The 16,044-nt window shown below is 46.5% G+C and overlaps 1 protein-coding gene across 1 annotated transcript; it reads left to right on the top strand.

Moving 5' to 3' along the window:
* The first annotated feature begins 3,092 nt into the window (after positions 1–3,092).
* Positions 3,093–12,077, top strand: OSTN (osteocrin). Its single transcript, XM_067561011.1, has 4 exons — positions 3,093–3,176; positions 6,803–7,020; positions 10,959–11,055; positions 11,732–12,077. Exons 1-3 carry the CDS (start codon positions 3,093–3,095, stop codon positions 11,041–11,043), a joined length of 387 nt encoding a protein of 128 aa, XP_067417112.1. The 3' UTR covers positions 11,044–11,055; positions 11,732–12,077.
* Positions 12,078–16,044: the final 3,967 nt, after the last annotated feature.

The following is a 16,044-nucleotide window of genomic DNA, read 5'->3' as shown; positions in this document are numbered from 1 at the left end:
AGGTGCTTCAGAGGGAATGAACTGAACAGACAATCACTGAGTGATCCATCCCCTGTCATCCAATCCCAGCTTCTGGCAGTCAGAGGCTAAGTCAGTGTGAGTTTGGCCATTGACTTCAATGGGAGCAGGATTTTTCCCAAAGCCTCTAGTATCGCTGTGAGTAGCTCAGATCCTTCTTTCAGATAAAATATTCTGCCATCTGCACCTTCAGAGCAATGGGCTAGACCTACAGTGGAGAGACTCTCTGTGATACATTTAACTAGCACAGATAGTAACAGGCCCCTTTAGATAGCACCTGAATAATTGCAAAATAGTGCAATGAACAGGCATGCACACCACTGCCCTCTACTGGATGGAATTACAAGTGTTGAGAATGGTGTCAGAGACCCCGCATGGCCAACAGCTAATGGAGATTCTCCTTTACCTCTAGTGGTAGGGACCTGTGCTTCTAGAACAGAGTTGCCACGAAGTGCCTAATGTCTGTGGTGTGCAGCATGGTGACAATATGTGGCCAGGATCTTGCTGCTGAACACCACGCAGGCACATCCCTGCGAAGTCCCGCTGACTTCAAGGGTCTGCCAGCTCCTGTTGACTGCAAGAGCAAAGTCTACATTTCTAGGTGAGCATGGAGCGTAGAGATGTCACAGTGTTGCTTTTAAAACTTGCACAAGAGAGAAATCGGTGCACGATGGCAGGAGAGTGAAAGATTACAGTGCGGTGTCTGATGCCGTGCCTCAGTTCTCTTGCTAACTATCAAGCAGGAAAAATAAAACCCTTGTGATTAATACCTAACATGATCTTCACAGCAATGTGAAATGCGCTCGTTTGACTCAGAAAGAACAATGATGGCTGTTAACATTTTTGACAGGCAATGGTTTTGAAATCTGTGATGAATTACACAGTCTGGTTTTTGCTCAACCAGCTTGGCTTGGCGATTCCATTTCACTTTTGTTACAATAAAAAATATGAATAAAGAAAAAACATCTCTGCAGCGCCCTTGGTCTGATGTTAGGGAGTTACCATGTTATATATGGTCAAGGCCTGTATGTTGTTCGGTTTTCTGTTGGAAAGGCGCTTCAAATGGTACGTGCAGATTCCTGACAAAGGTTGCTGCTGTTTCTGCTGCCTCGATATGGTAGAAAAATGTTCTTTCTTTTATCTATTTTAATTGGACCGGCAACAAAGATGCCAAATTATACCAGGAATTTAAGCTTTACTACATTTTGAGCTAAAATATGGGTGAAACCCATAAATATGTCTAAATGTCAGACATGTGATTTTATCTGTGGAAAGCTGGCCGGTATTTTACTTCAGATAACACAGATTCTGAGACGCTCACTCACCCAGAGTAGCACCTTCCTTCCTCATGTAGACCCAGTGAATTCAGTGAGAGGAGTTGTTGAGTAAGTGCTTCTCAGGATGAGTAAAGCTATTGGAATCTGGCCCACAATGAAGAGGGCAAATCCTGTCAGGATCTGTATTGCAGTCATAACTTTACTCAGAGCAGTTCTGATCTAACTTCACATTTCTCTTTTGGAGTGGGGAGGGGAAGTAGAACACGAGCATTCAACATCGAGCTGAGATTAAACTTGAGTCCCGATTCAAGTAGACGTGAAGCATGCGTCTAAGGGAGTCCAGTGACAAAGGAACTGAGTGAAATTCTTCAGGCAATGTAGGAATACATACAATAGATGAACAAAGGCAGAAGGAGAAGCAACTAGTGTAAATAGCTAAACCCTGGGAATATGGTTGAGAGTGGGGGAGTCAAATTCATGTCTGACATGTGCAAATGGGACTCCCTGGACTTTGGTGATTTCAGCTGACGCCGTCATCAGTGGCTTTGACTTTACATTCAGTGGCAAAAGTGATTTAGGGCAAAATGGCTCACGGAAGGGCAAATCCTGCTTCCTTCTCCCACCTCAGCTGCAGAGGGCTCAACATCCAATGTGCTTCCCTGCAACACTCTACTTTTTGCCATTGACTTCAGTGGGAGCTGGAGCAGGACCTTAGTTTCTTCCATTTCCTCTACTTCTAATTTTGCCAGGGTTGAGTTCCAGCTGGTTAATCAAATGTCTTTTGTGTTGCAGGGGCCGTAGTGTTTATTTTTATTCGTATGCCAGATGCTATTTTTAGCTCTTTGATCTTTGGGATGAATGAATGCCAGTGCAGACGTTAAACCATATGAAACGTGCGTATTTAACCTCACCATTTATTTTTACTTCCCCATATCCAAATAATCAGGATGTGGTTACCTGCCAGGTGATAGACTGTGACTTTTTATTTCAACGCACAGGCAAGTACAAAAATACACATTATAAAGCACCACAACGAAAAATAAACACCTGAGCCGAATCCTCAATTGCTGTAAATTAGTGTACCGCTGTTAGCTTAGAATGAGTGGACACATCATCCACACCTTATTCATTCCCTTGTCTCTCTCCTTTGAGTCCAGTGCTAATAGGCGAGATGGCTTGTTACTCTGATCACTTAAGGAAAAACCCATGCAAGAAGCAGAGCAATGAAGATGTATTTATTATACCTTGACTTTTAAAACATGATTCCAAGCACTCCACTTCTCCCCTGTAGTGTGGGAAAAAGAGCAAAGGCAAACATTTCTGCTGGGTATATTCGGCCCGATCTTCTGAGAGATCTGCGAAAGTGAGGATAAAACAACCATCGTACATCATAAGACTATATTTACACAGCCTTGCTATTTCTGCCTGCTCCAGGAGGAGAGTCAACAAAGAATGGCAGAGTCTGAGTTGAATTATGTTCTTTGGGGCTGGGCATGGAAACAGATTAACAAGCAGATTAGTGGGTTTCTTCTGGTGCTAGAGGCCCCAACCCAACCCCCATTAAAATCAACGGCAAGACCCTCCTCCAGGCCAGCGTGAGTTGGGTCGGCTCCTAATTATCAAGGAAGGCAGCCCAGCCTGCTGGACAGGGCACTAACCTATGAGTCAGATGGCTTGGGTTCTCTTCCTGCTCCTTCCGTCCCCGCTTGTAACAGCTCTCTGCTGCCCTGGTCACTTGCCCTTCCTCTTCTGGGCATGTTGCTGGGGTGTGATTCAATAGGTTGTTCTGCTTTGCAGATGCTGCAGGTTCGGCTTGTCCTGGCGCTCGCCCTGCTGCAGTGGCATGCTGGCACAGCTGTCCTGGCTGAGGCAGCTTCCCAGGTAAGTGGATATTCCTGACACTGCCACTTACAGCTTCCCTTCCTAGGAGGCTGGAAGCCAGGGAGACTTGGAGAGGCAGATATCTCCGTAGGACAGGGATGAGGAGAGTAGCGGGCTCTAAGGCAGGTGTTTAGCCCCTACGAGTTAGACTGTGCCTGTGCAGTGGGGGCGGCACAGAGCTGTGCTTCCCCTGGAGCAGAGGAGAGGATGACGTGCGAACCTGAGCCACTGTGTCTCCCCAGCCACCCACTCGCTATGGGGAGGAAGAGTAGGTTACTTCATCCACCCTGTGGAGCAGATTCCTCCTTCCCCTCTGTGCATCAGCTCTTCTGGCCAGGGATTAGGAGAGGACGATGCAAGGCCGGGGCCCTCTCCACGACCACTTGATTGCAGAGGGGCATATCGGCTGCTCTCCTCCCTGAGACCTGCCTCCCCGTCTGAGCAGGGCAATGAGGGCGGGACCTTAATCCCCCACGCGGCTGAGTGAGGGCTAGGAGAGCCTCGCTCCAAGCCAACTCCCGTTAAAATCAATGGAAAGATTCCCCTCCAGTTCAATGGGAGTCGGGTCGACTCCTCAATGTCCAGGGAGGCAGCATGGCCTGGCGGGAGGGCGCGCGCTACCTGTGCTGCATTCCAGGACCTCTCGGTATCGCACAAACCCAGAACAAAAAGAGTGTCCCTGCCCCAAAGATGTTATTTGTGTGGACCCTTCGCCCGACAACAGGGGAGGGAAAACAGGTTGGAAAAATAGGAACCTGTGACTATAAAACCCCTGACTTTGGCGGGGGGGCAGCCTCATTATTAGAATTACAGGAGCCCAGTCAAGATGAGAGCCCCACTGCGCTAGGCCCAGCAAAGGCACATACTGTGAAACAGCCCCTGGACTGGCAGCTGCCTTTCCTAGCCTGCCCCTTCCAACAGACCACTGGTAACCTGCCGCGTCATATACATGGCCACAGCATTCCCTCCTCACTGTTGACATGACATTTGGGAGACGTCACCCATCCCACAGGCGAGTGATCGAGGTAGCACCGACCACGCCAGAAACCCAGCGTCCCCTTTCCACAATACCTGAGCATCTCAGAAGAGAAAATCAGTCAGAAGGAATACGTACGGTGGGGTGGCCCTAGCAACGGCGTTGACTGTTCTGCAGCTTGTCATGCTATTTCCTGTGATTAACTCTAATGCTGGGCGAAGTGTTCCTACAGCAGTACAGCCCAAGTTTCCTTTTAAGATCACCCATCTATGGATATGGATCGTGTCACCCACCAAGGAAGTATAGCCCGCTGTGGCAGAGAACGCATTAGTTATTTCACAGCACATGCAAACATGATGTAATAGTTTACAGTAGGACAAAAAAATACAGCATCTGACTGAACTAGCAGGGTAAATGTAGGGAAACAGAATGTATTTGCCCTGTTTCTCTATCTCTTGGCCTCCATTACTGTGGTATCTCAATGCACAGCTTAAAAAAAGTGTATTATATTTGAGGAAGAGGGTGATCTGTTTCTCAAGAGAAAAACAGGTGAAATTCATCAGATAAAAGTCGTGATGATTTACCCAGCTCCCTGGAGAATGAGGCAAATACTTTGCTCAAATAACAGATTCTCTGACATCTTTCTAGGAGCCCAAGGATTGCACCGCTCTGTTCTTTAGCAGGTGCAGCAGGCCAAAGAGCTGCACATCACGCTGCTTATTTATTGAAGTGGATGTCAGTTACAATTGAGAGGGAGCATCTGATGGAGATCTGTAGTCCTCTCCTGCTTCACCTGCCCAATAAAAGCTGTGGGAGTCTGTGGGTCACATTGTAAAACATAAGTGGGGCAAATCTGACCCATAGGCTGCACTTTGGGCACTCGTTAGTAAGCGGAATTAAAATAAACTAGAGTGGGTAGGGAAATGATTTTATTTTCCACAGAAACCATCAACTTCTTGGTTCAAAAATCAAAAACTTATAAAGCAGAACACGTTGTTTCATTGGGTTGGTTCACACTCAAAACTTACAGCTGCACAGCTGTATCGGTACACAGCGCTGTCCACACAAGTGCTTGAGTCGGCAAAACTTACATTGCTCAGGGGTGTGGTTTTTTTCACACTCCTGAGTGACAAAAGTTTTGCCGTATTTGTCAGCTACCAGAGATGTAGAAATATAGGCCAGGCCCTACACTACAGAATGTCTATGGTATAACTACGTCGCTCAGGGGTATGAAAAATCCACACTTCTGAGAGACATCGTTATACCTACCTAAGTACCGGTGTAGACAGCGCTATGTCGGCAGGAGAGCTTCTCCCATCCGCATAGGTACTGCCTCTCATGGAGGTGGATTAACTACACCGACGGGAGAGTTCTCTCTTGTCAGTGTAGAGCATCTTCACTAAAGCGCTATGGCAGGGCAGCTGCACCGTGTAGACCTGCCCGTAGTCTAGTAAGGGTGTTACCCTCAATATCATAAGAACATAAAAGAACATAAAAATGGCCATTCTGAGTCAGACCAATGATGCATCTAGCCCAGTGGCCTGTCCTCCAACAGTGGCCAAGGCCAGGTGTTTCAAAGGGAATGAACAGAACAGGGCAATCGCCAAGTGTCCTAACTTAAGTCCAAAACCAGGTATACATTCTGCCTATCCAAATTCCCTGTAGGTTTCAAGAGGAGATGCTGGTCTTTATTTCCTGTCCGAAACTTGTGTAATGGTGCCATGCTATGTCCTACCTCTGAATTGGTAGCATGTCAGTGCTGGGTGAAAGGATTTTGGTGTATCTTCGCATAACAATTTGTCAAAGTTATAAAGTGATTTGGGATGGAAAATACTGCATGAGTATTTATTAAAGCTGGCCATAAAACAAAAATCAGTGTCCTGAAAATTTCAAAAATTTTGAAGCTGTTTTCATTTCAACGGATTTGAAAACAAATATTTCATTTTCTCCTCCCCCCAAAAAAAATTTATTTAATTTAATGGAATTATTTAATTGATAATAAATTTAATAATTTAATTGAAATTCATAAAAATAGTGAAAAAGTTATTGAAATGGTTATGGAAAGTGTTTTGCTTACCAAAAACCCAGGTTTCCGTATATAGAACAAGGACCAATAGTCTCAAGTTGCAGTGGGGGAGGTCTAGGTTGGATATTAGGAAACTTTTTCCCTAGAAGGGTGGTGAAGCCCTGGAATGGGTTACCTAGGGAGGTGGTGGAATCTCCATCCTTAGAGGTTTTTAAGGCCTGGCTTGACAAAGCCCTGGCTGGGATGATTTAGTTGGATTTGGTCCTGCTTTGAGTAGGGGGTTGGGCTAGATACCTCCTGAGTCCGTCCCAACCCTAATCTATGATTCTATGATAAAAATGTTCATAACCATTTTGATAACATCTTGAATAATATTTTAGAGAAAATTTTCAGTTAAAAAGTCATACAATTTTCCATGAAAATTGGGAAATTTCACCAATGTCTACAATCGGAGATTTTAAAAATATCATCTTGGAAAAATAGCCAATTTTCAGTAAAAAAGTCTTCTCGTTCAATTAATTTGCTCCAGCTTCAGTATTTGTTGTTGATAATGTATTCATGGGATGCTCACTATGCTGATTGAAACAGAAACGTCAAACAAAGCCATCCTCTCTTCTTTTACAGCCCTTTGACTCTTCCGTAGTATTAGGCATGGAAGCACATTCCACACCCAGCAAAGAGAAGTCGGCCGCTGACCTGGCAGCGAAGCTGCTGCTTCTCGATGAGCTAGTTTCGCTTGAAAATGACGTGATTGAGACAAAGAAGAAAAGAAGTTTCCCAGGGTTTGGGTCTCCCCTCGACAGGCTTTCTGCTAGCTCTGTAGATCTAAAAGGCAAGCAGAGGTAAGCGGGGTGATCAGATGGTACGGTGATGAGGGCTAGATAGGAACGTTGATAGATAGGTCTTACAAATGCAAGCTACTCATTTTCATTTGCTAGCTAGTTCTGCGGTCGGCTGTGGATAATTCATATGTCAGCATATTGAAGTCTGCAGAAACGACTCATCTTCTCACTGTGGCTGCAAGATATATAGCTCCTCAGCGATGGTAAGTAATGCACTTTGCAGTTGATATCTCCTGGTAGCCCTAATCAACCTGTGAGAGACATCCAGGTAAACGTATTCCTCCGGCGCACCCTTTTCCAGTCACCTGAACGGCCATTCAGTTTAAAATGCTATTTAGGCAGTAAAACTGTTCAAGGAATATATACTGCCTGAGCTTTAAAAGTGGGAGGGGAGTTAAATATTTCCAAGAACAGCTGGCTGGTGAGAGGGCATCTTATACTGTGCTTCTTGAGCGACACGTTAGGGCGCATACAGTACATAACAGGGTGGGTGTCCTGAGTAAGGCCTTCAAGATCCTGGTCTATTGGTTTCACTGAGATTGCATCTGAGCAAAGATCTATACAGTGTGGCTCCACTGTGAGACACCGGTTAATGTTCAGGCCTGATAACTTCAGTGCTTTGCTGGAGAGGGGCCTTAGTATGGATGGGTGAACAAAGTTCTAATCAAACAAAACCTGGTCCAGGCTTTCACCCAGAACTCACTGCAGACCTGGAACCGGTATTTTAATGGAGGTCTGTACAGGTCTGGCTAACTACATTCAATATGGAAATGAAAAATATTCACTAGAGCCCGTCGCCAGTTTCCAAAATTTGTTTTTTCAGAGACGTTTGTGCGCTTGACCAGCTTCAATATTCAGGCTGCACTGTCGGGATCTGGCCTGTCGGGGGTGAAATGTAAAATGACTAAAACTTCAGTCAGGGGTTTTGACCTTTCATCTCACTATGACCTCAAAATTGACCCATTTCTGTGTGAAACCCACCTCCCCCCTCTCCTGCCCCCCCAAAAAAAAGCTATGGTAATGTGGGGGGGGGGGGGGGGTTAAGCAAAATGTGGCTGTTTTGGGAAGCAAGAATGAGCTCTTTTTTCAAAAGAAGATGCCTTTGCACAGACACATGGAAATTCACATTTTAAATGTAAAGATATGCATCTGATCGAAATTACACAGAAAACAAAATGTTTGAGGAAGGGGAGAAGGAAGCTTGAGTGAAATGGGCCAATCTTTCTCATGACATTTCTCAAATCAAAAAAAAATTCATCCGGGTCTAGCTGCAGTGCCAGGTTATCACAAAACACCTCCTTGCGTGGCATTGCCAGCCTTGGTTTCACCCTCGCAAGGATCAATGCTCGGAGCAGCAGACAAGCTTTTGGCTCCTGGATGAACCAAATGTTGAATCAATTTGAAGTTCCCTGAGCGTTATGTTGTAGACAGCTTCCGTTCTCGCCTGCATTCTGGAATCACCTATACAATCACCACCCTGGTGTGTAGACCAAAGGAATACTGTGTGAACATACAGACCTTATCAGAAATGTTTCTTAGCGTATATATCAGAGCAAGGGTAAACCACCAACGGAGTGTGTCGCTGCCTTCTCTAGTGGTGGTCCACAAAGGGGGTGACAGCCTGCTGTTGTTACACCTTGAGCTCAAGGAGATTTAGAGATCCTAAGCAAGAGTACAAAGTAATGGGCTTTAAAAGCTCCCAGCCTCTGAAAAGGTTGTTACCCCCTGTATTAATGCCATGCCTGTGATATGCACGCACACAGAAGAGATTGGTGAAATCCTAGCCCCATTGAAGGCCACAGCAAAGCGCCCATTAACTTCCTCCCAGATTTCGCCTGGTCTTGTTAACATGGGGAAGCTTTGGAAAGCACAGACAAAAGCAAGAGAGGATGAGTTTTCAGATGTGGTTTGAAGAGATGGAGGCTCCGTTAAGCTTAACAAAGACATAATATTTTAAACAAAGTTCCTTGTGACGTTCCCGGCCACTGCTACAACATGCTCAGTCGCCTCCGTGACCGGCAAAGCGGCACGGAAGCTCAGCAGACAGACGTTTTTCAGGCGTGCTGGAAGTCCTGGCATAGCCGCAGATGGCCACAAGAGGGACCAGCTCAACTGTAAAAACCATCCCTCGGCGCCTGCCTTAACTTTGGTCCCATGCTTTCGACTGGACACATCAGGCCCAAATTAAAGACTTCTGTGGCTCTCTGCACTAGGAAACTGGGGGGCTCCTCACTTCTTTAAATTGCTGCCACCCTTTACGTACCCTGCCCCACACAGAGCCCTTGTTCTAGGGGAGCGGGGAGCTGAGTTCGAGTTAACCCTTTGTTCACCCTGTCACACGGATGTGGCTCGCTGTCTGGTGGATTTCCTGGGATTCACCTTCCATTTCCCAGCCCAGTCCTTTCAGTTACACCCCCTCCTCGAGGGCCTGCCTTAATAATTCCCCTCAGGCCTTGATTTTCAGACCCTACAGGGACTTGGCTCCCATGGGCAGGCTGTCCATCTTACGGCATTTCCTCCTAACCCACAATCCGTCCCACCCCGTAACCTTTGTGGGCTTGGCCCACCCCGTAGGGCAGGGGGAGGGAACGTGGTGGAAGACCTGAGCATCTGCAGAGTTTAGGGAAATGGTAAGTGGTCTTCATAGGAGCCCCAAATGCGGGGGGCGTCTGGACATTTGAAAGGAGCAAAGCCGGACTCCAGCGTGGGCTCTGATCCCGTGGGGTTGAGCCGTCCCTTCACTTAGAATGACTTCAGCTGGTGACAGAGAGGAGGTGCTTTCCGTGCTAAGGAGTTGGACGTAGCATAACTCTTGGCAGAGCGTGGAGCCGAGCGGCTGCCGTTGGAGTGGAGCGTGGAAGAATGTGTCTGAGGAGTTTTCAAAGGGCCTTGAACTCTGTGGGTTTGAAACGTAACCACGGCTCTGGCCCTCTTTCCTTGGAAGGCCGCGTTTTTTAGGAACACCAGCCCTGTGACAGTCTCAGCGCTGCCAGCAGGCAAGGGAATGCTCCTGCGGATTCCCCGGGGCTGCCAAAGACGGTTAGAGCAACACGCAGGGCATGCCAGCAAGTGCTTTCCCTCCTTCCTTGCTAACAGCGCTGGCACGGGAGTGCAGCCAGCAGCCGGCCAGTGGGAGGAGAGGCCCGTCAGGGTCAGCGGGGAAAGCTGACAAAGTTACAACTGTTTGCTGGAGATCTGAGAGAGGCAAGAGAAAGGGGGGCGGGAGAGAGAATCCGGAGGAGACAGAGAGAGGGCCTGGAGGAAGCTGGGGACAGGGCGGGCTGGAGCCGAGGGAGCAGAGTCTGATTCGTTTCACAAGCTCGTTTCATGAGCAAGGTAAACAGAAAGGGATCAGTTCAGCACTGCCCTGCCGTCTCCTTCCCCAGGGAATATCCTGCAGCAGGCACAGAAACAGCTCTGCAACACCTTCGCCGCAGCCCCTGGTGCATGGGACACTGGGGACAGATCAGCAGTGGGAGGAGGAAGACGCGGAGAAGGCGTCATGGGCGCGTACTTACCTCAGCTCAGGCAGGATGGAACTTCAGTTGTGCCAACACCAGACCCCGTGCTTCTGTGGAACTGGGAGATGAGTCCAGCCTTCTCAATAGTTTCCTGCAGTTGGAAACATTTGGGGGAACTGTTCGATTTTGCTGTCACACATTTGCAACTCATGACGTATGTCAATAACAACCATAGAGTGAAATCTCATTGCTTCACGCACACTAACAATATGCATCTTTTGACAGAACAGTGAGTTCAGCAGATTTCCTTTGGTATCTCACATGGCATGCTTTGTAGGAAACGTCACACCCATAAACGAAGGATGAATATGGGGACTAAAAGGGGCTACTCTGAAGTAAAGTGTGTCACGGCAACCTCTTTTTGGTTACTCCTGAAAAGTACCTTCGCCAATTTTTGCCCTCTGTTTTCTGGTGCAGGAAGGTGGTGGACTTGCCCAAGAGACGATTTGGAATTCCTCTAGACCGAATCGGAAAGAACCGTCTCACCAACACCAGGGGTTAGCAGATGTTGCAAGTAAGTCAGGTTAACCAAAGCAATGTTCTGGCATAACGTTGGCTCCCGGAATCCAGCGCTGCTCTCAGCTACACGCGTGCAACCTCATGTAATGTCAGTGGATTTGGAAGGTCAGATGTGTGGAAAGATGACTTCATGTCATCATGAGGGGGGACCTGATAACAGTTTTCAAACATGTTAAGGGCTGCTATAAAAAGAGGATTGGGACCAATTGTTCTCCTGTCCATTGAGGAAAGGACAAGAAGTAATGGGCTTAATCTGCATCAAGGGAGAGTTAGATTAGACATTAGGAAAAACTTTCTAACTATAGGCGTAATTAAGCTCTGGAAGAGGCTTCCAAGGGAGGCTGTGGAATCCCTGTCACAGGAGGTTTTTAAGAACAGATTGGACAAATACCTATCTCGGGTGGTCTAAATTTACTTGGTCCTGCCTCAGTGCTGGGGGTTGAACTTGATGACTTCATGAGGCCCCTTCATTTCTATGACTCTATATAAAATTGCTTTATCTCAGTGTATTTAACTTTGCTGCTTTAATAAATTAGGATTCTGTAATCCCCACAACAAATCTAATACTCCTAACTTTGCTTGTCTTTCATAGACCTTTTTAGAGTATCTTTGTCTGGGGTTTTGAATGTCTGACTAAGACAGTGTAACTTTCACTGCTTTTTTTTCTGCAGGTGCATCTACTCTGGATGATTGATGTTGTATCGGGAACGTCACAGAAATATGGAAGATGCTTCAAAGAGTGTCTTGTCATAGATTAATGCTTCAACAGCTAAGGAATTGACCTTCTGCAAAATCTATTTCACATTGCCTTTTACAAACAATAACAAATTCAATCCATCAGATCAGAACATTCCCACAGCTAAGTTCTGGTCTGCCGATAAAAGGGAACAGAAAATGTGTGTATATAATTTCACTGCATGGCCTTTGTTTTGTTTTGGTTTGGTTTTTTTAACTCGTAAATGTGTGTTATCCTAGAAAGGGCTGTTAGAATTTTTGATGAAAAATAAAACGTTTAGAAATGCCAACAGCAGCCCAGGGGAGGCAGAATTGTTTTGTAAATTTCATTCAAGCGGGTTGGTTGTTTGTTTCAAGTGGCTAAAGGAAAGTTTTAGCAGTTAAGGGGACAAATCCAGCTTTGACTCGGTCCTTATTCAGGAAAAAGTTCCACTGATGTCAGCAGGAATTTGCCTGAATAAAACCATGTAAATACCTTAGGATTTAGCCTGGTGCTTGTAGCAAACTTTCCCTTGTCTTTGTTGTATCTATGTTACGAATCTTTATGTTACTGAATCTTGGTCTTACACCTCTGAGCTGATTAATTCCTTTCATGTCCGTAATATGGGATGAATTAGAGTGCCTCCAAGTAGGAAATCACATGTCCCCTGAGCCATCTGCATAGAATACCTTGCTTTAGCTTCCTGAAGTGTTTAGGGCAAGGAGATTTCACCCCCTCTCTCTTCTCCCACCCTGCAAAACATTAGCGGGACTCGAGATGCACCTGAATCCCAATGTTTGGATTTGCAAACAGATCTGATCTTTCCCAAAGCCGGGGATATTCAGTGCTGGGATTTGAGTCCAAAGAAAAGGGGGTCAGCTGTATATCTCAGCTCAGGATCCAAACTCCCAGGGTGGTTCGTACCAATCTGTCATCAGGAATAATCACATAAAGTCATCCAGACTATGTCAGATGGGACCACTGGAGGCTAGGCCATATGAGGGTCTTTCTCTTAAGCAGCAAGGGGCCACAAAACCCAGTTTTCCACCAGGGGAAAGTTGGCTCAGTAGAAAGGAATCAGGCCAACTCTCCAAGAGGAGCCAGGATGTAAGAAACCAATGTGTTCTGACAGTGCCCCCTCTTCCCTCCCCACCCCACCTGACTGGAGCTGGAGCTGTTTGAAAACAAGGAATTTTCACAAAAATCTCAATGAATCTTTATTTTTGTCAAAATATCTCATTTAGAAAACATCTCGCTGGTACAAAGCTGTGGCTTCGTAGGACTTCACAGCTGCCACTAATCTGCACTCTGTGGCACTCCGACCTTCCCGGCTACACAGCTCTCCTCTTTGTTGTACCTGCCTTCATGGGTGCATGTGCCAATTTTCTCTGTCAGACAGGAAAAGCTGGGTTTGGATCTTAGGTCTCTGCCTCTTTTACTATATATATATCTATATCTTTTAACCACTAACGTTGTAGCATAGTGTAGAACGTCACAAAGGATCACATCCCCAGACTGAAATCTGAAATGTTACAGAAAGAAAGAAGGGCTGTGCCTGAGAGATGTCGAGTCGCCTCATTGCTTTACTCCCGTTTTTCTTAGTTCTGCTGCTGGCGGGGTTGAATTCTGCTTATGTCTTTAAAGTTGCAGTCTGAGGAGGATGCTCTCCCTCGGCCGGCTCAGGCTGGAGGGATCCAGAGCTAATAATTATGTCGGGATGCGAAAACGATCTTCAAATAAAATGTATGATGTAACGATTGGCCAGTGTTAGCCCTTTTCTCTGGTCTAACCACAGATCAATTTTGCGGTCTCTGGTCACGTACAGCAATTTCTCCACTTTGGAGGAGACCATTAAAAATGGGGTGGAGTGTTGTCTTGGTAAGAGCATAGACCTGAGGGTGGCGCTCCTGGGTTCTATTCCAGACGACTACCGGATCGTTGGTTTTCCCCGGGACAAATCACCTAACCTCTCTTTGTTTCAGTTCATTCACCAATACCTACCTCGAAAGAATGTTCTGAGGCCTAATTTTGTTTGCAAAGCACTTTTTAAAGCCAGGGATGAAAAGTGCTAGTTAAATATGCAGCATTCTGAAAGATCTGTGCTAAAACTAAAGAGAAACGACTAAGACTGGACACCACTGGTGTTCTCACAGACAAATTGCAGTGGCCAAGGTCATTGTACATAGCATGGAGGTTAACTGACATGAGGTGATGATACTATGACATGTACTGTGTAACAACTTGACCTGTTTCCCTCTGTTCTCAAAACTATCCGTATGCCTTTGTGGGACGTCTGCTAATAAATCAACACATCTGAACAGAACATCTTGTGGGAATATGTTTAGAATTGCTTGTGCGTGATCCCCAAGCGTCGGAACGCTCAAAGCAGCGGATCAACTCATATTATTGCCACTGACAAAGTGTGGTTGTGGTGAGAAAAATGTCTGTCCAAGTGGCGCCGGAGGGAGATGAAGATTTCTCTTCTCCATGTTTCAGAGGAAGGCATTTCATTTCTGGACTAACTTGCCCATAGAGGATGTCTCTACCTAACCCAAGGCTCTTGGGGGTTAGTTTAAATACGTTCTACTCAGTCTCTCTGTTCCCTGTGGCAAGATGCTGTCCTGGCAGCCAGCAAGCAGCAGGGCAGGGAGCTGCAAGGAGGAAGGCAGGACCACAACCTGTCATTCAAGAGAGGAACAGAAAGGGGATAAGCTGCCTTCTATACACGACAGCCTCAATCAGATGACTAAAACACAGGCCAAGCCCCGCACGCTCCCCAGCCAGCTGCCAGGAATGCTGGGGCCCAAGTCCCAGAGCCTGCCATGAGACATGAGAATTTGAGAGGCTGGTATTAAAGGGTCTGTGATGAACTGATAGTTCATGTTGATTATTGCAGCTACCTAGGTCCAGGGAAAGACTGCGGTATGTCAGATGCCGCCATGTGGGTAAACACCAGCTGTTTCATGCTTGCAAACATTCTAGTCCATGTCCAGATTCTCTGTTCCTTACGCTGCTGTGGCCATGGCTGAGGCTGCAGATCCCAGCTGGAGTTTGCTCCTCTGGTCATTAGACAACCCGGCTTGTCATTTACGCAACTGAGCTCGTGTGATCTGAAAGCCAGTGAGAGGCATACGTCTAGAACCCTAGACATGTCTCCAGATTCTGGCCACAACACACTTCTTGTGGCAGGGCTGTGGTTAGACCTGTCTCTCTTGCTTTTGAGATGGCAGAGGACAACCCAGGACAGACACATTTACACAGACCTACTTCATATGTAGCTTTAATCAGTAGGAGAGGTGTAAGATACAGAGTTCAAGTCCCAAAGGGTTAACTTTAGCAGCCTACTGTACTTTGGGCGTGATCAAACTGAGCTAATGTATGCAAACTGCTAATATCTGCCAATGGCCTACGTTCGATGTATGCCAGGTTGGGCATGACAAGAAGATGTGTAGTTCCCCTGTTCTGGAAGACCGTCCAAGCTACTGCTGTAAACATGCACCATTTGCCAGAGTCCCTGGCAACTGATGTCGGATAGTAATTGATGCTTTGTGAGGAGGTGGCGTTTCTGCACCAGGCAACCTACAGTTAAATACTATGGCTAGACAGACCTGGATACACATGCCCAATAATAGCCCAAATCATTTCATGTCTCCATTCTGCAGAGCCAAATTCTATTCTTATTTACATTATTGGAAAGCTAGCGTTAACGCCGTTGCGTTCAGCAGAGCGAGCCTGGATTTACACTCGAGAACACTGCCCAGGAAATGGATGGATTTCATTTACAAATAATTAAAAACATATTAGCCTCCTTGGTGAGTTGAACAACTGCCCCTTTCAGATGAATGCCCGTAGAACCCACTGGCAGAAGTGTGACATTTTGGGAACACGTTGCTGCTCTTCTAGACACATGGGCGGAGTTATGGGGTAGAGAGTGAGGCTGGGATGCGTAACACACCGGTGAAGGCCATCATATGGCCATCATATGCAATTCAGGGAGGTTGGACCTCAAAGAGGTCAGACTGGTGCACGTCTGTATAGGAGATGAAGCCCTGATTCCCACACCTGGTCAAAGGACGCATCTGTTACATGCGTCACTGCTGAACACCTGGCTAGGTAAACCACTGCTTTATTCCATCACTCACGGCTGTGCCTCTGCTACATTTAACACAGGCTTCAGTGAGAGGTCTGTGCGTGTATGGAGGGAAGAACAGACCTTGGCATCCAGGCCAGGCTATTGAAAGAGAAAGAAAACATCAGGCGACTGTGAAA

This window comes from Emydura macquarii, unplaced genomic scaffold (assembly GCF_026122565.2).
Source record: "Emydura macquarii macquarii isolate MOO-44397 ecotype Brisbane River unplaced genomic scaffold, CSIRO-AGI_Emac_v2 contig_2365, whole genome shotgun sequence".
NCBI classification, from domain to species: domain Eukaryota; kingdom Metazoa; phylum Chordata; order Testudines; family Chelidae; genus Emydura; species Emydura macquarii.
The sequence above is the reverse complement of the archived record's forward strand: the minus strand, read 5'-3'. Positions and strand labels throughout refer to the sequence as shown.

What these genes read in the sequence shown, in the direction of transcription:
- OSTN (XM_067561011.1), top strand. Translation starts at nt 3,093, where the DNA reads ATGCTGCAGGTTCGGCTTGTCCTGGCGCTCGCCCTGCTGCAGTGGCAT. An exon ending in TGGCTGAGGCAGCTTCCCAG is followed by an intron (nt 3,177 to 6,802) that starts GTAAGTGGATAT and finishes CTTCTTTTACAG; the next exon opens with CCCTTTGACTCTTCCGTAGT. An exon ending in GATCTAAAAGGCAAGCAGAG is followed by an intron (nt 7,021 to 10,958) that starts GTAAGCGGGGTG and finishes TTTCTGGTGCAG; the next exon opens with GAAGGTGGTGGACTTGCCCA.